At 31.5% G+C, this 27,864-nt stretch overlaps 1 protein-coding gene across 25 annotated transcripts in view; it reads right to left on the minus strand.

Annotated features, from left to right (window-relative positions):
• Window positions 1-205: 205 nt before the first annotated feature.
• Window positions 206-27,864, minus strand: part of Sb (serine proteinase stubble) — a 136,259-nt gene continuing 108,600 nt past the window's right edge. For all 25 annotated transcript variants that reach the window (XM_074142223.1, XM_074142214.1, XM_074142213.1 and 22 more), the window contains 5 exons: window positions 22,650-22,738; window positions 19,626-19,732; window positions 12,481-12,778; window positions 10,100-10,225; window positions 206-1,035 (listed from right to left, as the gene is read on the minus strand). In XM_074142223.1, the coding sequence (XP_073998324.1) occupies window positions 877-1,035; window positions 10,100-10,225; window positions 12,481-12,778; window positions 19,626-19,732; window positions 22,650-22,738 (779 nt within the window). In that variant the 3' untranslated portion in view covers window positions 206-876. The remainder of the gene's footprint in view (window positions 1,036-10,099; window positions 10,226-12,480; window positions 12,779-19,625; window positions 19,733-22,649; window positions 22,739-27,864) is intronic.

Here is a 27,864-nt window from a genome sequence, read left to right on the forward strand (position 1 = left end):
TACGAGCACTGAACAATGCCTTAAACGCAACATGACTATTATAAAAAATCCTCACCTCTTTTAATTTTCCTGATCTCTTCCCAAATGCAGAGAGAACATGGTGTTACAAATATTATCTAAAGATGCCTTGTCACGGATGAATCTTGCCGAATCCCTTCCCAACATTAAAAAAAATCACCATCTCTCGTATTTATGAAATACAATATAAAAACAGAAACATTCTTTAATTAAAAATATGTTTACCCAAAATTACATCATGGACAAGTGTTTTTATACACATCTAAAATAAATTTACATCTTACACTTAGTTATATATGTACAAAATATATAAAGAATTATATTTTTTGTTTCAATAGAAAAAAGTAAATATCTAATATCGAAAACGACTAAACATCGAAAAATAAAGTACATACATAAAACATTTTCAAATATACAATTGTACATCAATAAATCATTTTACAATAAACCTAAATCATAAAAATACAGTACGTAAATATGTTCACAAAATGATATAACATTTATATAAATTGTAACTCTATATAGGTATTATACAGTTATGTATATTTATATTATTTACATTATTTATTATTTATATAGTTGTTTTATTTACTACAGTTATGTATTTTCCAGTAAAACGCGTGTATATATACAACAAATAAAATAAAAATGTAAAACACTTTGCTTACGTAAATGGAATAGATAGAAATTTATATTATGTACACTGGACGAAAATAGAAGTAGGAATTTGATTGGTAAATAGTGAACGTAAATTTTACGATATTCTGACGGCGGAAATTTACAATCATAATAATTTTCTTTAAATAATCTAATATTTAATTAATTTAATAATAATGAAATAATAATTAATTGGAAACATTAAGTCACCGTTTGCAAAATCCACGGTACAAATTTGGAAATTCTTGTGCAAACCCCAGGTAGATTTGCTTCAGCACAACCAATACCCCAAGAAATGATGCCAGCCAGGAAATAACGTCCATCCTTGCCACGAACTTGTAAAGGTCCACCGGAGTCTCCCTGTAACAAATAAAAAAAAAAATTGTAACTGAATTCACCATTCCTAATCATATTTTTCGGAAAATTGTTTCAAATTAAATTAATTGGCCTTTAAGGGAGCTGATATCGGCGAGGTTTAAAGAAAATAAAGGTACATTAGATCAAATAAAAATCGCATCCATAAAGTTATGTTGGGGTTGATGTATTTCGGACAAAAGTTTAGTATCTGAAGTAAAAACTGTACACAACAATGGAATACCAAGTTTATGTTCTCAACCACTTTTCGTTTTCATTGAGATATTTTTTTAAAACATTTTTTAGGAATAATTCAAATACAGTAATAAGTGGCAGTGACAGTGATAAGTGGTAAGCGGAAAAAAGGAAGACCTAGAAAAGAGTGGGGCTGAAGAAGTGGAGTAACCAGCCAATGGATAAAAAATTCACCACAGAAATGCTTGGAGTAACATTACTGTGGAGCAGTATATGGGCTGTAGTGTTATATATATATATATAAATACTGCCGGCCTACGGACAGCGTTCTTTCATTATAGACCACACTGTCTCTTACCGAACAGTAAGCTGTAAGCTCCTAGGAACTTAAAGTCTGAATCCGAACGGTATCTATGCGAGGGAACCAGTTCATGTTGATTTATCAATAATTACACTAACTTAATAATACTTATCCCAGAAAGGTATAATTATTCTCAATTAAATTCTAAAAACATATTATATATTTTGTATCATATAAGGGGGAATGATAGAAATCCCAGCAAAGTGATTTCTAAATTTGGAATAATGCCTTATATTTTGCATGATTATTTTTGGCAGTGTAGACGTTAAAGGTGACTTTGAATTATATATAAATAGTTAAACATTAGTTTCTGTATTTAAATCTAGATTAAAACTAGAAAGTTTAAGAGAAAAATTTATATAAAATTAATGAAAAACTAAAATGTGACATTTGAATGTAAGAGAATATTGTCAACGAGGTCTTGAGATTCTTCTTGAGAACCCAAAAATAGTACAATGTACTAAAAAAATAAAATTAGAATGGCATCTTTACCTTGCAACATATAAACCACACTATAACCCACAGAAAAGAAATGTCTATAAGATATCTGGTGAAGATAGAAAGAGGAAACCGAAGGAAATTTGGTAGATTTTCTGAATGGATTGGAAAATTGTATTGGATACGTTCTAGACAAAATTCTAGTACTCACGGAGTTGTGCAATGCTTGGAATGGGAGCAATAAAAACTGTTTTAAGAAAATTCTTTAAGATAAAATTGTGGCTTTTCTTTTTATTTAAATATATTTAAATGTTTTTATTGTTCAGCAAATGGAATTTCTTTCAGTATAATTGCAGTGACGCAGGAATAATTTATTATTATTGAAATGATTGATATTTGCATATTACATTGTTGGGAATTTATTTAAATGGCCAATTTATTTCTTTTTACTTCCTTTCCAGCTAAAAGTAATGGGTTCCCCTGGGGTCAAATATGTTAGGCTTCAATTCTATCGAGGCGCCTTCTTCGTCAACATATGTAAGAAAAATGTTAACTCAAATTTTCTATAATGTGCAAATTTCTTTATTTGCAAGATTTGACTCAGTTCCATTTTCACCTGTTTTTCTGGAAGGGGAGCCGAGGAGCGTCTGGTCATTTCACGAAGGATTACTGAGTCACAGTACAATCTCTTGCTTGGAGAAGTAAATAAGCAATCAAAATTGTAAATTATAATTTAATCTTATAACTAGCTCATTAAGAGGCCAGAATATTATTGGCCTAAAAAAATACATTTCCTAGATTTCTTAAAGCCGTTCTATCTCTTCCGTCTGTAGATAACTGAACTATATATTTTTTCTTTAAATAGATTATACAATTTTGTCTAGGACACTACAAAATTAATGATAATTATATCTATAATGCAATATGAGATTAGTGTTTCATAAGAAATTTATTTTTTTAATTTTAATTATTATTAGGATAATAATAATTTTATTTTTTTGTTTTTGTCAATTTTAAGCTTACATCATTCATTCCATAATTTTTTTTGACATGAACTCTTCTGGGAGCCAACACATTGATGTCTTTGCGGTACCTTGTAGACAAAAAATTTCTAAAATTTTATTTTGTTTCTCCTCAGAATTTTTTAAATGTTGGCAGGAAGAATGATAATCTTAATAAATAAGGTAAATCATTCCTTGCTACTTTCAGAGACTGCCACCCACTTATATCTAGTACTTTAACATTCTTACAATATAAGTAGAGTATTTAAAGGTGGATAATATGTGTAACTAGGAGGGCCTAATCAACTAAAATGGCAATCACTAGATCATCAACACATTTATTACTTTGGATAGTAGCTTTAAGGTCTTCCAACAGGTAAGCGCAGGATTCCTCCCTGTTACAAAGTCAGGTAATGTCTCTAACAATCGAATAGGGCATTTCTATAACTCTGCTAAGATGTAAACAGAAATACTGAAATGTGTCAGATTCGAATGCGTAACAGAGAGAGTCGGGAGTCTACTTCTTCTTTTAGCAAGATCATCTAGACAGGATCGTCAAAGATAGTAAGTTGGCTTGCCGATACTTGGATGTCATTTACACATATTCAAGAATTATAAAAAATATATTAACAAAGATCCAAAAATTCAATTCCTTCAGGGCTGTTTCAAGTTATTAAAGTTAATAATTATCTAGTAAGGGAAAGTAAAAAAAACGTAATTATCTCAGAACTGTTTTCATACTTTATTCCTTTGAAAATAATGTCACTTTCAGGCATTTCAATTAAAGTGTATTTAATTTTACCTTGAGTAACTAAAAATACCGTTTACCGCCTAAGAGGGGAAGCCAAAGCAAGGTCAGTGTTTGCAAAATCACATTGTAAATGGGATCACTGAAAAACTTTTTCCTTTTTTTTTTCTCTTTTAATTTTCACTTATTTGCATATTCTCAAAATAATAATAATAGAGAGACACTGTCTGGAGGCTGGCAGTGCACTGAAATAAAGCTATGGACGCCAATAACCTCAGATGTTGCGCCTTAAATAAAAATAAATATAATAATAATAAAAATAGAAATAGCCACGTGGTAAACAAATACTGGATTCAAACGCGGAGATCACGGGTTCGAATCCAGCTGCTGGCCCTTAGATTTTCTATTCCTAGGCGAAAGACAGGTGTTGTCTATAATGAAAGAACACTGTCAGTTCACTGAAAAAAGCTCTGGGCGGCAATAACCTAGATGTTGACGCGCCTAAAATATATATAAAAAAAAAAAATGGCACCCGTTTTGAGTGAGTCTTTCTAAAGTACAATTTAGAAAACTTTCGTAATTTTTTGAATGATGATAAGAGCAAGGTCAATAGATCATAAAACCCTACTGTGGGACGAAAATAATTAAATCAGAACTAACGGATGAATTATATAGTAGGCTCAGGTATAAAAATGGCATTTGTGAAGAATACTTCACCAACAGGAAATGAAAGTCAAGAGCTTATTATTACGGAATGCCCAAAACAGAACGCAGAAAATGAAGAGTTACTTGACAGAATTACGACACAGGCTACGAAGCCGTTTAGCTACATAACAATTTTAAAAGAAGTTAGTGTAGAAGTGTACAAATTGATAGAAAAGTATATAGTAGCGACTAATGTCAGAATATAAGAGCTCATGGTAGACCAAGCTCTATTTCTCTTATTCCTCGTCTATTGTATATCTTATTTTCTTCAAGCTCAGATCAAGTTAGCATTCTCATTTGACTAATGACAAAGGGGTGTGAGGAATATCAAGTACTCCATCGCCTAAAAAAAAAAGGTTTATGTTTGCTTGTGACGGTCTGAGTATTTATTAATCGTTGACATAGCGAAAGTCAATAAATAAATGAGTTGTGATTACAAACTAATAGTAAAAGTCGTAAAAAGATACAAAGACACTTGAGGGACCTCTTCTTTCCTCTTTTGGATAATCTAAATCCTGATTTGGTCCAGGATGTCAGGAAAGTAGATGTGAGATTGCCTCTAACAGAAATAAGGGTATAAAAATTGTCTTCTTAATGAACAAACGCAAAGATTGACCAAGAACCTTGATGTTCGGACTTTTTTTTTTGGAATTGCGTTAATTATTATTTATAATATTAAAAATGAAACATCAAACGCTATTATTTCCTTTGCAACTCTAGAATTTTTTTTTTAAATAGATTATAATTTAAACTCTACCCCAATATCAAACGAAAACAACAGGAACTCTATAATTTTTTTTCTGGTCAGAGCAGACCAAATTTACTTCTCGTAACTTCTCTCTGAAGAAATAAGGAAGGGGAGACTGTTTTATATATATATATATATATATATATATATACTCGAGAAAGAAACATTTCTTTCTTAAATTATGGCTAACTTTTTAAATTATAGTATATGTTGGTATATTTTAGTATTTTTAGTAGCAACAGTTGCCAAGACACCAGCTATTTGCCAAATAGTTGTTCTCTTAACGAAACATTAAATCAAATTTTTTTCAATTAAAATTACTAAGTATGTTAGGGTCGTTAGTTTGTTTATGAAAAACTAAAGTAATTATATCTCAAGATGAATAATTATATCTCAAGTATTAATATATGCCCTTCTGCTTTCCAATTTTAGTAATGCCCTTTGCTTTTTATTTTAAATATGATACGTAAGTTTGCTTATTTCTATTTCTTAAGACTAGGAACAGATAGTTAGCTTTCAATCAGATCAAATTTTTTGACCAAGGTACTAATGCAATAAAATGTTTCAATATAAAAGTTACTTCGCCTTTAATTTCTTAAAAAAATCAAAGTTTTCTTCAAAAACATAATTTTTAGTTAAAAAAAAACAAACAAATTTTTCAATATTTGAGCAAAAAACGAAATTAACAGTGGGCCAAATAATAACGTAAAGTAATAAAGTTGAGTGGTAACATTAAAAGCTCAAATAGCAGACAAACCAACCAACAGAATAGAACCACATATGTTCTGTCATGCTACCAAAAAGATCATCTTGTTAATAACAGGAATATAATGGGTAATTTAATGAACCATAAGATGATATATATACGAACATTAATGTTCGGTGTTTACGTGAAAAACATAAATGGGCTTGTATAAATAACTAGACCACACCACATATCAGAGGGTGCTGGTCATTCATTATTACTTTTGCCTTTGAGATTCTTCTGCACCCTCACTTTCTCACTCACTTAATCATTCATAAAAGTGCACATTTGGTGAATTATATGTGAGGCAAAGAGTTTTAATACAACCACATTATTACCACAAAATTTATCCATAAAAAGCTCAAATCCTTCTAGTAGTCACCAGTTATCTCTATTTGATTTAATAAAAACTTTAAAGGATTAATACAGGCCAACTCGTAAAATCCTGTTAAATTGTTTTCTCTGATGGATGTATTTTTTAATTTTTTAAAAACACTTTAATCATCTTTAATTTAAGACTCATTCGCGAAACTGATTGCTTAGTGCTCTGAGCTTCTTCGCGAAAATACCCTGGCCAAATTTGAACCCTAGCAAAAACATTAACGAGAAAAGTGCGTGCTGTGGAAAATTAAATACTATACTTTCCAAACCAGTAAAAGTAAATACCTAAGTAGTTGAAGCGGAAGACAAGGTGTCTTGTTTTCACGATGATGTTTTGATAAACCTCTCAAAGTTGTTTTCATAAAACTTTTATCCTAGTAGATGATTTTTTTCAAGAAAAGGTTGCACCAGTGTATTAAAGAAGAGAAAGTTTTCAAAAGTAAAATTATTAAATGACTTAAAATTTTCTTACTCTGGAAAATGTGGCGGAAAATTCTTAATAGCAACTGGAAGAAACTTCCAAAGACTTAAAAAATAAACAACAAAACGGCGACGTGAAATACCGTTAATGGTTTGTGGGAAGATGTTAACAAAAAATATCTGGAGTAAATTTATTTAAACAAAAAAAAAGGCTGCGATGGAAAACTCATACAATTTTCTTGTTCAGATAAGGTAGGGTGCCAAGAAGTAGGGAATTGAATCTAATAAGGCTCTTATGCTCCAAACCATAAGAGCTCTCTCTCCTAGAAGCATCCTTTACAATTAAGATACCCTCGAACTCCAATCCTCCTTGAGGATACCCCCTGACGTACAAATAAAGTATGTGGTATTGGACATATTGTGGTATTACTGACCTACGCTTTTCCAACTTCCTCATCTCTCACACATAGCGATGAACGTCCTATTTACTTGGTGCAGACGAATGGCAGTCAAGGGTGCACAGTCAGCACACCAACAAAACTTTTAATTGGTCCTAATCAAGGAGATACTATGCCTGATTAGCCTAATCTAAGCATTATAACCTAAACTAACCATTCCGAGCCTATTTAGTACTTCTCTGAACCCCTCACCCTTCAATTTGTGATTTCTCTGCCAAAAAATTGCTTGGAGAAGGCTACCACTGGTTTCAAGAACAGAGTATACTAACTCACAAATTCCACCCCCATTGAAAAGAAATCTTTCTGAAATTAAATTGCTGTTTAATGTAGTAGTCTAACTATAAGTTAACTAAGTTTAATGTGGTAATTGAACTATAGTTACTGTTTAAACAAAATTGAAGCCATTTTTAAGTAGATTCCCAAAAATGGAGAAAATGTTCTGATAAAGTCGCATATTCAGTTAATTTCCCTTTTTAAAAAAAATTGGCATTAGGTCAATCAATTAACATAGATTCTGTAACCGCAAATGGTACATAAGAGGAATGTTTGACAAAGAAATTTTCTTTAAATTCTTTATTTTTTTTAATATTTACTTTTAGAATGAAGTCTCACCAAAAGTGAACAACTTTTTTTGCAAGTTATTGGTAATCGGTGTTTAAGACATGGAGGCCTTTACAACGAACTCTAAAAATACTTACATACATAAAAAAATAAATACATAAATCAATATCATTATGTTGTTAGGATCGATTAAAAAAAAAAAAGGCTAGGAACCTGAGTCTCAAAGGCTTTTTTCCAAACCAAAACATTTGGTAAACTCTCGCTTTTGTTCAGTGAACGTTGACCAAAATTTTGGTATCAAATGCAGGAAGCTAAACATAATATTTAATTTGTTCATGCGTACACACAACTTGGAACCTAATCAATATTGGTGAATTCAAAAACAATAACTGAACATTCACATTCAAAATGTGAAATTATTTGGAATATTAGAATAGAATCTCGGATCTATGAAAAATTACGAAAAAATTGAAATCATTAAAAACACAATCAGTTCATTAATCAGCTTTGAGCGGAGAGTTCGTCACCGTTAAAAAGCCCGCATTCAGATTTAGTCCCTTTTAAATTTTTAAAGAAGATAAATGATACGACTTTATACTCCTACATAAATATAAATTTAATTGCATTATCCTTAATTCTCCATTTATTTAGCCAGGCTGCTATTGATTGATGTGAATTTGAAAAGCTCACAACAGATTTTTAAAACCATGGGTATGTGTGTCGCGCTATAAATCGAACGAACACAATTTTTTAATGGATGGTGAAGGTGGGACTGACGCTGGATTTTACTACTCTGCAGTGACTGTGAAATTCTAATCGTTAAATTTAATAGCTTTAAGGTTTATTAGTTCTTTTTGGCATATGCTTCTTATGGCAGGCACTTCATTCTATGCAGAATTTTAATCTCCTGGACTACTAGCAGATAGATTCATCTGAACATTGAAAAAATTATCCTCCCAGTAAGTGGGTAGCTTATTTAATGACGATGGCATTCCTACAAGAATTGTAGCCAACATCACAAGTATAAACGTTGACTATGCTATGACATATAAGCTAAAATGGTAATTGACATAAGCAATTACTTTTCACTTTGCAAACTCGCAAGGTAAATATCGGCTAACCACACAAACAAACTACTAGAGACGCTGGAGGATTTGGTTTTTCTACAAGTGACAGATAAGGTGCACTGTTCATTATGTTCTCTCTTTTACTCCCTTCTGCTTTAGAGAGTTTTCTACAAGATGCCAATATTTGCAATTTTTTTTTGTGATACAGTTTTGGATCATTTGGCATTATTTTTTTTACATGTAAAAAAAAATACGGTTTAAATTATTTCATTTTTAATATTTCAAAAAAAGCTTTATCGCCAGAGGCAAGTTTAAGAATTAGGTTAAAATATTATTATAATTCTACCTCTTTATTTTCATTTTAAATTAGTATTTTCTTTGAAATGAGGGTTTTTGTTTATCCTGTTCATATTAATTAAATTTTAAACATTTCAATTAAATTATTTTTAAAAAATCACTATTAAAAGAATACCAATTTAATATTTTAAGAAAATTCCGTATCGCTAAAAGAAGTTTAGTTATTACCACTTTTAAAGTTTATTATTTATTTATCTGCTCACTGAAAATGCTTAAACATCTTGCAATAACCGTTCAATTGGTCAATCAATTAAGAATTTCACGAAGAAGTCGCATTTTATTTAATTCTAATGAAAATCCCTAAAGTTAAATAGAAAGGAAAGACTTCGAAATTATCCAATTGATCCTTGGCTAAGTTAATTATTGTGTTATTATTGTTGTTAAATGGTTTGTAAGAAACTTTGGAATTTACCTTTAACTGAACAGGTCCGAGAGAACTGAACTTTCATCGACTCGAGAGTTTACTGGAAAGTTTTGTCCTAGCAAACTAACAATCAAAGTTCCATCGGTTAGTGATAAAAAAATATTAAAATAAAATGAGGCTGGTGAACAGAATTTTACAGAATATCAGTTTTTTAACGAAGAAAGACGATCAGTAATGACGCTACCCTTTTAAGGAAATGGACTAGCTACTTCTTCAAGAAAGATGGCATCCTGGCGAAGCACTTGCACTGAAGCCAACAAAAATCTCCCATCAATTTCAAAACTCATCTTCAACATAAACAACTCACTCTAGACATACATACATTCAACACTTCAAAACTGGGTGCTCTGGACAAAAAAAAAAAAACCTCCAGGCGCCGATGACCTCAGATATTGATGATGTTGCTTAAATTATAATAATATCATAATAATAATCAGCGCCAATTTCTTAACATTATTCACCTGGCATGCATCGCGACCTCCGTCATCAAATCCAGCGCACATAAATATCTCCGGGAAGAATTCATGTCTGCCGGCTCTCAGGAACATGTTTTTGCACTTATCATTACTGAGTATAGGAACAGTCACCTGTTGCATAAACAAAATTTCATATAAATTTAAATATTTCAGAAAATACATACATTTTCTAATTAATTATTACAATTAAATTATTTAATAGGTTTTTTTTTTGTTTTTAACCTACAAATAAAATGAAACTGTTGCTTTAAAAATGTCTGATTGCCATTCAATAATACAAGTTCACACTATATCCTTTCGGATATCGTACAATTCCCTTCTTAGATAATTTATTTATAAACTAGTTCTCTCACGATTAGCGTAATACTTAGTTAAATATTAACAAATTTCACATCCAAATTTTGCATTTTGGAAATTTTGCAAACATTTAAAAATATTATTTTGGTATTGCCATTTTTAAAAAATAAAAAAATTTATCATTTTTCTACCTCTCTCTGTCACACACATAAAATGCAAACTTTGCATGTGTTAACAGAGTGAAAACTCAATAACGATTTGGAAGCTTCAACTTGACATTTCGTTTTGATTTTACAAGCAGTTTCCGATGCAGAGGTTTTGGTAAGAGAGACTTTACTCAGGCGATTTTTCTTGATTGTAATGAATATTTTTAAAGTTCCTCCCTTCCTAGAAATTTTCTAGAAATCCTGGATGAGTTCCTCCAATCACCTTATAGTTCAGTAAGATGTAATGGGAGTAGTCCCACCTGACTGACACCGCCGCGTACATTTACTTAAAATTTGGAAAAAATACGGGAAGCTATATGGGTGCTTTCGTCCTCGTCTATGATTTGGTAAACGGATTAAATCTATCTCAAAAAGTAGGCCTGAAATAATATTTTAATCTCCAGAGGGTTCCTCATATTTTCTCGTTCTCATATTTTTCGTCTCTTTTAAATAGTATAAAATCAGCCCATTTATTTAATTCCAGTAAAAATAAATAAATAAACTCTCTTTTATATTATCTTGCACTTAAAAGTAATGGCCCATGTATAGAACTTTCACTAAAAATAAACAAATAAAAACACACACACACACACAGAGTTTCATTAAGATAAGAAATGTAGGAAACTAATTACTAAATCTGGCGACAAATTGTTATCAATTAGAGCGATAACAATAAAGGTCGTTTCGTGAAAGTTTTTTTTGTTTGTCTACTTTTCACGATTAAACAGGTAGCAGCGACAACGCACGTACTTTCCGGTTATGAAAACATATTTCCACACTGATACTGATCTGTGTTTACATTTTTACTTCAGCTGTATTGTTATTAGTTTTGAGTGTTTACTGTTTATCGCAGTAATTAGCTCCTTTTACGAGATAGTTTTTAAATTAATTATTTAAACTAATGTGAAACATCAGCCTTTAAATAATATGGATGTTTTATTCAAATTAAAAAAAAAAAACAAAAAAAAATAGAGTAGAGTACCTATCTCTATTATTTAAAATGTCTCACAAGGAGACTTTGTACTTCTGTTTGGCCACCAAAGTTCACACTGCCACCCAATGAGAAAAGTTTAAAAGAGGATGGTGATATTAATGTGACCCGAGCAAGTTTGCTCATGCACTGGAACATACATTTTAAATAGGGGCACGAACAATAAGTAGCAAGCATATACTTGGATTCAGGTGATTCAAGTCCGGGAGTATGTTTTTTGTTCTACTTGAAACTTGTTATTTTTCTATGGTAGTTTAAAGGGCCTAGAGCAGGGGTCGGCAACCCGCGGCTCGCGAGCCGCATGCGGCTCTTTTATCCATATTTTGTGGCTCTTCAGCCTGTCCAAAATAAATTGTATATTTCAATTTTATTGAAACAAGTGAAAATTTCATTTATAAAGTAAAGATATTTTTTCAAAAAGAATTTTAAATGCGATAGGTTTGAAATTGAATAGAATTATATTAAAATACAGTACGTAATATATCTGACTGCCTCCATTTTCATTCAAATACAGGTTTAGTTATTATTTATTTGTTTATTTACTTTGCAATATGTGAAAATGAATATATAAAACATTTAAATGTTATTGAATATCATAAAATAATAATTTATGAATACAAATGATCTACAGAGTTTTTTACATTACCATCCTTGCGGCTCTTGGTAAGATTTATTAAAATTATTTAAGGAGAAATGGCTCTCTACTTAAAATAGGTTGACGACCCCTGGCCTAGAGGGATACTGAATACCATAAATGACTACCCAACAGGAAAATAAAAGTCTGCATGCTGACAAGAGATAAGAACTCACTCTTTGATTTGGCTTTAGCATTCTACTTCAAACATGCAAACAAAGAAAACATTAACACTAACCTCCTGTAGGACAGATGGCAAAGTACCACCGTCACTTAATCGGCCCCATCCAGTGACAGTAGCATTTTCACCAATAAGTAAATCATCCGAACCTGGTAAACATATTGGTGCAATATGCGGTTGGAATTCTAAAGCTTGATCAAGTCTTACCAAAGCTAGATCATATTCATATGTAAAGAAATTGTATTTAGGATGAACTACTTTTCTAGCCACACCTCGTTCAGCGAATGGATATGGTTCTTGTACGCTGGAGAAATCGTATTCACCCACTCTGATTCGAATTTGTGACGTAAGCAGGCTGTAACAGAAATTATAAAAATGTTACGATTTCTTAGGTCATTGTTGAAAATATATAAATATGTATAAATATGCCATGTTTCTTTATTGATCAAGAGCTTATCGTGCCTTAGTTGGCCATCAATATACCCACAATTTTTCTAAATTAACAAGAACAACAAGAACTCTTCGGAAAACGCCATTTTAACCAGAATTGGAAATATTTTCCTCAAAATATGTTTTATTAGCGAAACAGCGAAAGGATAAGCCTTTATTTTTACAGGTATCTTTTATCTTTATCTTTCATAAAGAAGGACGAAAAAATGGTCAAAGTTGGGTGTTTTTCAACAGTACAATTCTTCCTCCTCAGTTTTTGACGATCTTGATGAGAGATGATACTCTAGTCTATCATCATTCTAGCACCAAGTTTTATTATATAAAAACAATGTGGAAGCCAATGGCTGGAAGCAAATGTTTACGTATGGAATACATTTTGTACATGTCCGATCATTAGTCATAAATTTTGAAGGAAATAAGGAAGGAAAGCCTCCAAAATGATAAAATTACTTTGATCAGTCTGTTAGGATATCTGGGTTACCGTGAATCAGAATGTAGGGTGGAATGTCAAGAATGATAATGTTGGCGAAAGAGTGTAAATGCATTAAGAATACTAAGAGGGACGGCTAAGAGATTTAAAATAATTAGTTAGGACATAGTTCTTAAAATTCTTGGTTCTTGATTCTTGATTCTTGGTTCTATTCTTGGCCCTTTTTTATTCAAAATTTTTATCAATGATATATCTACATGTCTCAATTCAGTAAACTTTCTGCTTTTTGCTGACGATTTAAAGATTTATACTGCCATTAACTCTGCGGATGACTTTCTCCTCCTCCAAAACTCTCTTCATAGACTGAGTGTTTGGTGCGATGAAAATGATATGAGCCTAAACATCTCTAAATGTAAGGTAGTATCCTATCATCGTAGTCGGACGTGTACAAACTTCGATTATTCTCTTCATGCTTCAACTCTAAGTAGATCTAATGTAGTGAAGGACCTTGGTGTTACGTTCTGTGCTAACCTTTCATTCAACCTCCACATGAACTCCATAGTCACAAAGGCAAATAAAATGCTTGGCTTTATATCTAGATCTACTCGAAACTTTAAAGATGTCAGAACCATAATTATCCTTTACAAAGTAATGGTGCGACCTATTCTTGAGTACTGCTCTGCTTTATGGTCTCCTTATCAGAAAACTTACGTCAACAAACTTGAATCACTTCAAAGAAGATTCCTAAGATTGCTCTGGTATCGAGAGACAAAAGTCATGACGGAGGTACCGTACGTTGACGTAATGGAATTTACTGGTTTGAGTACTTTACAGTTTCGTAGACAAGCCACAGACTTAAATTTTATTTTCAAAATTCTAAATAATAATATAAACTGCCCTGAACTTTTATCATTGTTAAATTTTCACGTGCCAACAAACGGTACTAGACAAAAACAAGTGTTTTCTAAAGTGTGCCATAGTACCAATTATCGTAAGTTCAGTTATTTTCCAAGAGTTGCGGATCAAGTTAATCATCTACCCGCTGATTTTGATATATTCAACACCAACATGATCGAGTTGAAACATTTGTTAAATAGCTGATTTTGCGGTGATTGGTACTAGGGAAAACTTACCGGTTATTTGTGATATAAAGATTTATTAATTGAGTAAAGTTTCTATTTTTAAAGTATATTTTATAGTACATATTTTGAAGTATTTTGTTTATCTATTAAGTAAATTATGTGTATATATTATTTCTATTTTATCTTTATTTCTATTCTATGATATATATATGTATAAATGTATGATATATGTATATTCTATAATTATTATATATTGAGTTATTATTAAATGTTATTTTAAATTATATTTCTTTGTAACTGGGTGATTGCCCGTCTTGTAAATAAATAAATAAATAAAATGATTTGGCTACAAAAGTGATCTCTACAAGGTCGAATGTATTTAATGATTTCCTTCGAGATCACATCCTAAACTGTGATGATTGCAGATATTGTAATCCAATTTAGTCCGTAAATTCGTTTGTGATGCTAAGTTTGCATTTTTTTCAATTTTGATGATAATTAATCTTTGTAGAAGTCTTTAAAGAAGTTGAGCTCGAGTAAATGGATTCCGCGCGAGATTTAGACTAATATGAGCCCGCGAAGAGCTTTGGATATAAAAATAGCATTTGTTAATTCATAAATAAACAAATTTTACTTTTACACTTGGATCTAGGCCATTAAAAAAATAATAATAATAATAAAAAATAACACATTAGGGGAGAAATCAGTAACTTGCTACAGAAGTTTTAAGGGTTAAATTTAATTTGTCCCTTTTAACGATTTTTAATGAGTTCTTCAGCCTGTAATGAATGTTAGAGACTGTTTTCATAATTATAAAACAAAAGTGTTGAACATTAATTCTTAAAAACTGCAATATTTTGTTCTAGGCAAGAAAATTCGTTTTGAAATAATTGCTGCTGCAACTAGAACAAAGATTTATTTCTTTAATGAAAGGAGTTAGTAAGAGAAGTCCATAAGAAACCTAATTACCCCAGCTTCCTAATAATGTTCGTCTCCCACGCTATATTAAGACTTAGTGTGAAAATCAATATAATCTTGTTAGTACCGTTTTTTTTTTTTTTTTTAAAAAAAGCAGTAATTGAGAATTATTATTTATAAAATGGCAATCAATATTTTTTGTTAATAGAATATTGAACAGGGATTAGGTAGGGAAATTTACAAGGAAAGCTGTGAAGAAAAATTAGGAAAGACCAATTTGTAGAACAAGGGAAAATAGCTCAGTTATCAATATGTAAATTAATTTTTTTTTTTTTGCAGTAACGAAGAACGACAATCAATAAATGAAATTTAATCAAACATATTTTACTTTAAAATTTATCAATTACAGTGAATTTTAATTTTTTTTGTTTGTTTATGAGTTTGTTTCCAACAAAAAAACAAAGTACGATTTCAAAACAACCTAATAGATTCATTAACATCCTTCCTATGTGGCTCGGAGGCCAGATAGCTCGTCATAAGCTAACATCTACCGTGGAAACCACATATCTCACGTGCTAAATTTATTTACAGTCTTCTCGGAAGGAGATCTATATATTTTTTTTTTTCGCATGGACAGCCAAGGTCATTAGCGCCCCAAATTTCTTTTTCGAACTTATTACCACTTTTCTTGAGCTGTTCCAGCAACCTATGCGCATCCAACCCTGAATACAAAGATTTTTATGTAAGTCAATATGTTAAAATTATATTATATAAAGTAATACATGTGGATTTGCAACCTAACACGATCTAAACATTACTATTTGTAGCATTATGGGGTAGAGAGGGTGAGTTGTGGAGGTTAACTGCTAAACTATCCCTTCTCTGAAAACACTACCGCAGTTTTTTTTATATATTTTTTTTTTTATTTCAGCATGCGATTTATAAAGAAGCACTATCTGGAAAATAAAATCGTAAATCACTTCGTTTCCTTACAATGGAAAACATGTTGTCTGATTCTTTTAACCGCCGCTCCAAGCACAGACCTCAGTCAACAGTTCTCAACCCTTAGCTATCCCTTTAAAAGTCAAAACTGGAGATCCTTTCTATTCTGAACCCTTTAATCTACCATCATATTAAAAACTTGTTTTTTAAATTTATGTACACACAATGCTGGCCTGTAAATCAATTACTATTAATTGGAACATTTCACGAGCAAATAATAAATAATAAATAAGGTTATTAAGAAGGGTAAAGTTGAGTTGTTCCCTAGTAAAAAGAAAGTGCTGACAAAATTAAACTAAATAAAAACCTGCAATAAGAATCAGCTGACATCTAAGAAAATGAAAACTCATTTAGAGAATCCAAGCCTTTTATTTTACCATCTACAGAACCGAACACCCTCTGGAAATAACCATCCAATGCCTATCTAGTCTGTTAAGACAAGAGTTTTCCTAATGAAGCTCTGGGTCTCGTTACAATCCACTATTTAATCGTATTTTCTTGTTAAGAACTCCACCACGAAAGAGAACGTGAGAGAAGTTTTCAGTCTTATGAAATGAAAACGAAAATTACCTTAAACTCATTCATCTATTGATCAACCGTACTTTAATTAGATTTACAAATCATTTTATCTTTCTCTTTATTCCAACGATATCTAAAGATATTATTATTAGAATAAATAAATTAACTTGGAAATGAATTATTCAGATATTTAACGAGGAATTAATCACTTTGATTTTAATCGAATAAAAATATATGCCGATTGTTTACTTTGAAATATTTTACCTTTTAGCATATAACGTAATATAACATTAAAAAAAAGCAAGAAACAAGATTGATTTCAAGCGAACGTCTCACTACTACACTCTTTTAGCAATTTACAAGTCTTTGATGAATTTCATTCAAACAGACTCTTTAATAATCTCTAAGAGTGTTAATATTTTGAAAATTTTATTCTCCTTCTTCTACAGTTGATACCACATCATTCGACGTTGGATTAACACGTTTGAAATAGCATAATTAATGTTTATTTATCTGTAAAGTTTCACTTCCAACTAACAAACAGAACAGAGATTTGTCACTGTTAACATACTCAGATGACTTAACCAATACTTTATCACTCTTGAATTGATCTACTAATTAAATTAAAGATTTAACGGAATTCGTTCTAAATCTTACATAGCGCTTCTAAAAACAGAGCAGCTATTTTTGTATGGAAAAGAAACAAGAGTGAGTTTACTTCATACGTTAAAGACATATCCCTTTCAAACTCTTGTGCAAATACTAGAACGTAATAGAGTATGGCGGCACTGAAAAATATATAAAAACTGTCTACTGCTTATATGGTTGCGGTCAAAAAATTAATAATCTTTAAAACTTGTAAATAAGTCTAATGGGTGACCAAGTGCCTCTTTCTGACGTAATGGGTCTGAGTGCGCTGATGTATTGTGCATATATCTAGGCCCTCTCCAGACAGAGAAATTGGGAAGAATGCAGATACATCATTAGAAGTGAACCATTAAGACTCTGTCGCTCTTTCCTTGACATTTATGTTCGTTCGGCAGTATACACATGAAGTTCTTCAAGTCAGCTCTAAATTTTGTGGATGTAGCTGTTATTGTTAGAGGAAGCGTTGCATCCATGAATTTACTACAAGCGCCTATTGATGCTCTTTGACAGTTTATCTGCCTCATAGCTGAGTAACAGGCTACATCCTAATTGGAGGGATGAAATGTTCAATGATGATGCAATTCATGTGAATAAAAACCAGAATGATATTTCCTTTTTATCCCATTGGCTATGTAATCATGTAAAAATTTAGCGAAATAAGTAAATAATAATAACTAACAAACAGCTTTTTGGTGGAAAACTGAATAACTATTGTCTTATTTAATATAATTTTCTCCTATTTACCGTACTAAATAATATATAAAGTGTAGCCCAAAACCCAGCTTCTCTAAACGTTTAGCCACAATGGTATGTATGTCTGATGGAAGTGAAATATCACAATAGATGGAGGGAAGTGTAACACTGCAGCTACCAAAAAAGTTTTCATAGGCTTTAATAAATCAAAAAGGTAAATACAGTTTGCTGGCAATGTTTGTAGTAGAGAACGGGCCTTTACAAAACTCAAGTATGTATTAAAAACAGAAACTCGTTATTGACTCTGAATAAAGTTTGTTTTTTTTAATTGGCTCGTGTAAATTAATTGATAACCTGGAAGTATCAACAAGTTATTTAAAAATAATAACACCAAAAATTAAATCCGTTATTTTTATAGAGCCAAAACAAATTTTTTAACAGACGTAAGGGAGTGGAACATTAAAGTTACAGTATCGATCTCGGCCAAGCTTCACTAATGGAGTAAGGACGTTTTAAGCATGAAGAAGTGACTTCAAAAGGGCGGAGAATGAGTCAAACTTCTAAATATATATTTCTGACAAAGAGAACTATATAGTGGGGAAAAAAATTATATTTAGACCTTCGCGTATTTCAGAAAGCGAAGAAGGCACAATTCAGTTTGTAAATTGAGACTAGCAAAAAGTATATTTGTTTAAGGTCCGCAAAGATGGAGAAGTAAAGAAATCTGGAGTAAGTCAGAAAGACACATTACTCTTTCTTCATAAAACTTGCACTCTCTAATTTTTTTCGATATACGATTTTTTTTTAAACGTTATTTGTTACAATATTACGTTCCATATAAAGAGACAATACTGAGGAAAAATCCTCTAAACCAACATTATCTAAAAAGAAGTTTCTAAAACCACCCAATAGGTTACTAACGTAATACCTAATTCACAAGTTGATTAATAACCAAAAATCAATCGGGAGCCAACTAATCTGCATCTAAAAATATTCTAAAATCTAGATAAGTGAAAAAAAAAACTCTGGTCAAATGGCATTTGTCAACAATGTACAAAGTAGTGAAATAGAATGTTTCCATGCCTTATCCTAAAGAACCAATTAAAATGAATTGACCCTTAGAATGTTAAATTCATGCCGTTCTCTAAAGTACTGCCATTCGGTTTACATTCATCCTGCTTCTTGCCAGATAACATCGCTTCTTCCAGGATTCCATCCAACCATCCTTGTCATGACTTATCCCTTGTTCTTATTCTTAGTAGTTCTCATTTATTTATTTTACCAGGAAAGCTAGTTGGTGTCATCTTTATCAGAAGCCGTTTCTTCCAGGCTTCCATTATTCCATCCTTGAACAAACAGCTTTTTCTTCACCACGTGCCCAATAAGATTTACTTTAATTTCCATCCGTTTCTTATATGCATAAATATGATTATATGTGTATGAATTAATTCCTAACATACTCATCAACACAGTGTCCGGCTGTAGCAATCCACCTGTCGTTGATGAGCGCTCCGCCACACCTGTGAGTACTCGTAAATCCAAAGAAAGACGTTCTCCTCACGGAAACCTTAAATAAGATAATAATAATAATTATTATTATTAAATCATAAAAAGTAAATAATTATTAAACAGTTAAATAAATTCTTTAAAAAACAAATAGCAATTAAAAGCCAAAAAATTTGAGACTAATTCCCCGAGAGATGTTAAAAAAGAAAAAGGGGTCAGAAAGTGTAGGAAAACTGGGACTAAGTGATAACGATGATGAAGGTGATAAATTGTGAAGTGGATAACAAGTGAATAACAATCCATCTAAATTATCGTGGCAAAAGAAGTCTTCCTTCCAGTTCAGAATTCCCTTCGGTCTCAAACATAAACTACTCCAAGGAGAGATGGACAATTTACTAGATCTTTCTTTCTTTAATGATGTTAACTGATGACATCATTATATGCTAACTGACGTAATTTCAACAACTTATTTCACCACTCGCATCAAAAGTGAATTTCTTTCTTTTTCTTGACAGATTTGTGCTGTTATCATGTTTAAAAAGATAAAAGATTGCTGATATCTAAACTACAAAACACAATACTGCTGGAAATTTTCTTTTATCCTCTTCCTCTTCAAGTTAGAGGAAGTTTGAACCATCTCTTTATACAATTTATTGAAGTCCTATGGCAAGATGGAAGCCGCCGCAACATGCGATGGCCAAACTGACATTAATATTTCAAAATATCTCTAATCCTGAGTAGACAAATGATTTTTTTAATCAAATGCTAAGAGCATGGTCCATGAAAAATAAATAAACATTGACGCTACTGAGCCGAGCATTGAATTGAGTGAGTTAGTTTGAGACCCTATCTGAAAATGATAACATAAACTGGAAGATCTACATACATTGTAGAGAATTACTTTTACTTTGCTCCTAAAGAACGTTACTGTCACAGTCGCTGGCTGTTGCAAATGACAAGTGGATTTTTTTTTTAGACTAAAATTCATCAAAACATATACATGATGCCCTAACATGATTGGAAAAAAAACTGAATTATTTTCAACTGAACATGAAATCGATCTGAGAACATACAGGAAATAATATCTTCTTTGTAAACTCTTGACGAGTTACTGACTATACGCAGGAAGGAACAGTGTTTTAAATTTACTTTCTACAGTTCATCAGTTCTTTATTCTACTTGTAAATGGTAACCAATGTTATTCATTCTTTTGTTGCATTTTTCATTTTAAAGAAAGGAGATTTTGTTTCTAGTCACAATGGGAACTTTACTGATGTTTTCCTTTCTTATTGTGGTTAAAACTTAATATCCATTGAAAAAATAGCCTCTTTAAAACTAGTAAAACCAAAAAATATATTACTGATAAATTCTTTTAAAATAAAAAGTGAGAAAATAAAGCGAGAATATACAACTGAAAAAAAAAAATGAGGAAAATCTACATTATGTTAGGGAGAAAAAGAGAGAGCCTTTATAGATTATTCTTTACCTTTCATCTTTCTCCTTTCATTTTTGCCCACAGACTGTGAGAAAATAACTGGGGTGGAATAAATGTTTAAAAAGGAACACGAGAAATGTACTGGCTGCAGGATTATCGAAATATATTCTTGTGATTCTCGCCTCTCATTTTTTTTTTTATATTAATAATGGTTTTTATATTATTTTGGAAAGATAATATATCATGTAATATTATGTGGACACTCTTACTGCATTTCTCTGGGCTCTAACCAATTCCGTAGGGCTCGCTAGTTTTTTTTTCAACAACTTGGAAGTTTTTAAACCAACGTTTTACGGTTATTATTTTTAGAAGTATTTTGTTATTTTTAGGGGGGAAAAAAACCGGCACCAGACATTAATTTCTATGGTATTATGTAAATTTGTTCATCAATAACTTTATTATAGTTACAAATGATCTTATGAATATAAAAAATATGCTTTTAAAAAAAAGTTAATGAAGCCTTTCATAACATCTAGTGTAAAGATTCTGGTGCTCAGATTTCCAAAGGTTGCACACTCTTCTTTTAGAGGGAATTCTTCCTATACCCATCTCCCTGGATGGACAGAACGAATTTTTTTAGAAAACGTTTTCGCATAAATAAATAACCAATTAGATTATTACTAACTAAATCGGTTAATGAGGCTACGAAGTTTGAGATTAAACAGATATGACGAACATTTTTACTACAAATATTTTTAAGACTAATTGCTGCTCAAGTTATTACAGTTCCCCCATTTTTTTTTTTTTTTTTGTTTGTTTTGCGGGGAGATACCATCTTAAAATTTTTTAATAAATACGCTTGAATTCATAACATTTACACGAGAGTTAACCTTCCACAGATGCAGAAATTTTTTTATAAACAATGTTTTATTCTTGATCCAAAGCATCAAGTTAAAAGTTAAAAGAAGATGTACGTTTGAAAATGTAAATCTTTTTGTAAGCTCCTCTTGTTATTGAAGAGGTTGAAAGTGTATGCAACACTGTGTGGGTGTCAGTCAAAAAGAAAAGTAATAAAAAAGCAATACACTCGGGGCCTAGTTAGTGGTTAAATCCAAATGAGAATAGAACTTGCATCAATCAATCTTAGTGTTAAGTAAGTTTGAACAAGTTGTGCGATGTTAGTTAGTTTGGAGCAAGAACTATAGGGATTCTATCCCTGTAAGGGTAACTGTCCATATCTTTCTTTAACATTGTCATTTCTTGAACAGTACAGCCTAAATGTGTGGGCTACCAAATTTTCATATAACTTAGCAAATCACAGTCATCACTTTGTCAAGTCATTACAAAGGCAGCCAGCAAAAAACTATCGCAATCTCTCACTCTCTGTCATACGCTTACTTGAAAAAGATTACTAATTTTTCACTCAATATATAGGAGTATATATTTTGTATATTGGTTGCATCTAGTTCTTCTCTAAAACTCCAACGACCCCAAAATCGTTAAGCCCCAATAACTACTGGAGTTTGAATAATAGCAAATTTACCTGCCACGGCCAAACACCGAACTGGGCATTTCTACCACCAACGATTCTAACTTCAGCAGGTCTCGGGTGCAACGGAGCATTACCACATTCTGAAAAATAAAAAGAACATAAAAATATATACATAAAATAATAAAATTATTGAATAATAATAATTCTAAGTTAGTAAAAAAAAAGACCTTAAGTTTTTATTTCTTATCATTGTGATGAAGTTCAATCATCAGTTAGTAATAAATTATTTTAATATTATTGGTGAAGTTTAAAACTTTCTGAGAATAATGATAATAGAACAAAACGAATATTTATACATATCAATCGCCAATGCTGTATATTTGTGTAGACCCGACTCTTGAACCGAATAAGAAGAATCTGAACAAATTGGACTTTTATGTTTAATGTTCCTAATCTGAGAGGGTAGCAGTTCCCCTCTCTGCTTGCTTGAAAGATTAGCACTTCAACTAAATCTCCTAAATATAACAAATTTTTGGGCCACTTCAGAATAGTTGAAATGCTAGTGTCGAACCAGGGAGGAAAAAGTACATTAAGAACTGGTTCAATTAAAAGGAATCAACTTACATTGAAGTTTAAGCCAAGAACTAAATTTAAAATGATTAAATCTTTTCAACTTGAATCAAAGGCTGAGAACGTCATGTTGCAGACTATAGCGAAAACTGTTGAAACAATTAAGGTGTTACTGTAGTCAAAAAGTTTTGTAGTGATGGACTGACTATTGTGCACTTCAAAATTAACAAAGTTAATTTCTACACATAAAAAGGATCTCTGGTTGTAAGTTGGTCCCCTCGAACTCCCCGCAAACGGAACAAAAACACGATTTCCCTGAAAACACAGGGAGAGTTAAAAGGACAGCTTTGTATGAGAGTGAAGTAGCAAAAGGAAACTAGTACAGAAAAGGGTTAATTTTAAAGAGAATTAGTTTTAGTGCTACTGGGAAGAGAATGGTCAAGCAGAATGTGAAGGCAGTTAGAGAAACCATACGAAAGGGAGGAAAAAGGATATCTCTGTAAAGGACATAGCAGTTACTATGTGCCTCCATTTCGTGAAACTATAGAGTGTGGATGTAATACAACAGACTGAGCTTGCACAGATGACGACATACTGTTTGAGAGGAATTCAATTAAAGACAAAGCGAAACGTTGTATATCGCTGAAGCAGAAATAGGGAGCTGGTCTGTGAACTGAAAGAGTGAAGCAGGAGATAGAAAGATTCTAGAAGAAGAAGATATAAAGGAGTGGCAATGACCACCACTTGGCTGCACCAGGCTTCCAACACAATACACTAAACACACCAACACTACAGTACAGAATATTCTCGAATAAGCTCCCACTTACGGACGGTTAATTATAAAGTATAGTTATATTGTGCACGGATCTATAAATGTAGAAGATAAAAAGGGTTGAAAATTCTTTGGGTCATGAAAATCTGTAAAATTGCGTGCTATATCTCCCACTGTGAACCACTTATTGATATGGAATTTTGTTCTCTTATACACTTTGTTTTTCTCAATTATAAACTATAGTTATTTTGTGCACAGATCTATAAATGTAGAAGATATAAATGGTTGAAAATTTTTTGGGTCATGAAAATCTGTAAAATTGTGGCCGTTCTATATCTACCACTGTGAACCACGTATTGATATGGAATTTTGTTCTTTTATACACTTTGTTTTTCTCAATTATAAACTATAGTTATTTTGTGCACAGATCTATAAATGTAGAAGATATAAATGGTTGAAAATTTTTTGGGTCATGAAAATCTGTAAAATTGTGGCCGTTCTATATCTACCACTGTGAACCACGTATTGATATGGAATTTTGTTCTTTTATACACTTTGTTTTTCTCAATTATAAACTATAGTTATTTTGTGCACAGATGTATAAATGTAGAAGATATAAAGGGTTGAAAATTTTTTGGGTCATGAAATTCTGCAAAATTATGGCCGTTCTATATCTCCCACTGTGAACCACGTATTGATATAGAATTTTCTTCTCTTGTACAATTTGTTTTTCTCAATTATAAACTATAGTTATTTTGTGCACAGATGTATAAATGTAGAAGATATAAAGGGTTGAAAATTTTTTGGGTCATGAAATTCTGCAAAATTATGGCCGTTCTATATCTCCCACTGTGAACCACGTATTGATATAGAATTTTCTTCTCTTGTACAATTTGTTTTTCTCAATTATAAACTATAGTTATTTTGTGCACAGATCAAAAAAGTTAGAAGATATAAAGGGTTAAAAATTTTTTGGGTCATGGAATTCTGTAAAATTGTGGCCGTTCTATATCTACCACTGTGAACCACGTATTGATATGGAATTTTGTTCTCTTGTACTCTGCGATTTTCTCAATTATAAAGTATAGTTATATTGTGCACGGATCTATAAATGTAGAAGATAAAAAGGGTTGAAAATTCATTGGGTCATGAAAATCTGTAAAATTGTGGCCGTGCTATATCTCCCACTGTGAACCACTTATTCATATGGAATTTTGTTCTCTTATACACTTTGTTTTTCTCAATTATAAAGTATAGTTATTTTGTGCGCAGATCTATAGATGTAGAAGATATAAAGGGTTGAAAATTTTTTGGGTCATGGAATTCTGTAAAATTGTGGCCGTTCTATATCTACCACTGTGAACCACGTATTGATATGGAATTTTGTTCTCTTGTACTCTGCGATTTTCTCAATTATAAAGTATAGTTATTTTGTGCACAGATCTATAAATGTAGAAGATAAAAAGGGTTGAAAATTCTTTGGGTCATGAAAATCTGTAAAATTGTGGCCGTGCTATATCTCCCACTGTGAACCACTTATTCATATGGAATTTTGTTCTCTTATACACTTTGTTTTTCTCAATTATAAAGTATAGTTATTTTGTGCGCAGATCTATAGATGTAGAAGATATAAAGGGTTGAAAATTTTTTGGGTCATGAAATTCTGTAAAATTGTGGCCGTTCTATATCCACCACTGTGAACCACGTATTGATATGGAATTTTGTCCTCTTATACACTTTGTTTTTCTCAATTATAAACTGTAGTTATTTCGTGCACAGATCTTTAAATGTAGAAGATATAAAGGGTTGAAAATTTTATGGGTCATGAAATTCTGTAAAATAATGGTCGTTCTATATCGCCCACTGTGAACCACGTATTGATATGGAATTTTGATCTCATATACACTTTGTTTTTCTCAATTATGAAGTATAGTTATTTTGTGCTCAGATCTATAAATGTAGAAGATATAAAGGGTTGAAAATTTTTTGGGTCATGAAATTCTGCAAAATTGTGGCTGTTCTATATCTCCCACTGTGAACCACGTATTGATATGGAATTTTGTCCTCTGATACACTTTGTTTTTCTCAATTATAAACTGTAGTTATTTTGTGCACAGATCTATAAATGTAGAAGATATAAAGGGTTGAAAATTTTATGGGTCATGAAATTTTGTAAAATTATGGCCGTTCTATATCTCCCACTGTGAACCACGTATTGATATGGAATTTTGTTCTCTTATACACTTCGTTTTTCTCAATTATAAACTATAGTTATTTTGTGCTCAGATCTATAAATGTAGAAGATATAAAGGGTTGAAAATCTTTTGGGTCATGAAATTCTGCAAAATTGTGGCTGTTCTATATCTCCCACTGTGAACCACGTATTGATATGGAATTTTGTCCTCTGATACACTTTGTTTTTCTCAATTATAAACTGTAGTTATTTTGTGCACTGATCTATAATTGTAGAAGATATAAAGGGTTGAAAATTTTATGGGTCATGAAATTCTGTAAAATTATGGCCGTTCTATATCTCCCACTGTGAACCACGTATTGATATGGAATTTTGTTCTCTTATACACTTTGTTCTTCTCAATTATAAACTATAGTTATTTTGTGCACAGATCTATAAATGTAGAAGATATGAAGGGTTGAAAATTTTTTGGGTCATGAAATTCTGCAAAATTGTGGCTGTTCTATATCTACCACTGTGAACCACGTATTGATATGGAATTTTGTCCTCTGATACACTTTGTTTTTCTCAATTATAAACTATAGTTATTTTGTGCACAGATCTATAAATGTAGAAGATATAAAGGGTTGAAAATTTTATGGGTCATGAAATTCTGTAAAATTATGGCCGTTCTATATCTCCCACTGTGAACCACGTATTGATATGGAATTTTGTTCTCTTATACACTTTGTTTTTCTCAATTATAAACTGTAGTTATTTCGTGCACAGATCTTTAAATGTAGAAGATATAAAGGGTTGAAAATTTTTTGGGTCATGAAATTCTGTAAAATTATGGCCGTTCTATATCTCCCACTGTGAACCACGTATTGATATGGAATTTTGTTCTCTTATACACTTTGTTTTTCTCAATTATGAAGTATAGTTATTTTGTGCGCAGATCTATAGATGTAGAAAATATAAAGGGTTGAAAATTTTTTGGGTCATGAAATTCTGTAAAATTGTGGCCGTTCTATATCTACCACTGTGAACCACGTATTCATATGGAATTTTCTTCTCTTATACACTTTGTTTTTTCAATTATAAACTATAGTTATTTTGTGCACAGATCAATAAATGTAGAAGATATAAAGGGTTGAAAAGTTTTTGGGTCATGAAATTCTGTAAAATTATGGCCGTTCTATATCTCCCACTGTGAACCACGTATTGATATGGAATTTTGTTCTCTTATACACTTTGTTTTTCTCAATTATAAACTATAGTTATTTTGTGCTCAGATCTATAAATGTAGAAGATATAAAGGGTTGAAAATTTTTTGGGTCATGAAATTCTGCAAAATTGTGGCTGTTCTATATCTCCCACTGTGAACCACGTATTGATATGGAATTTTGTCCTCTGATACAATTTGTTTTTCTCAATTATAAACTGTAGTTATTTTGTGCACAGATCTATAAATGTAGAAGATATAAAGGGTTGAAAATTTTATGGGTCATGAAATTTTGTAAAATTATGGCCGTTCTATATCTCCCACTGTGAACCACGTATTGATATGGAATTTTGTTCTCTTATACACTTCGTTTTTCTCAATTATAAACTATAGTTATTTTGTGCTCAGATCTATAAATGTAGAAGATATAAAGGGTTGAAAATCTTTTGGGTCATGAAATTCTGTAAAATTGTGGCCGTGCTATATCTCCCAATGTGAACCACTTATTCATATGGAATTTTGTTCT

Source organism: Rhodnius prolixus, unplaced genomic scaffold (assembly GCF_049639745.1).
Source record: "Rhodnius prolixus isolate KJV_2025 unplaced genomic scaffold, Rpr scaffold_6, whole genome shotgun sequence".
Taxonomy (NCBI): Eukaryota; Metazoa; Arthropoda; class Insecta; order Hemiptera; family Reduviidae; genus Rhodnius; species Rhodnius prolixus.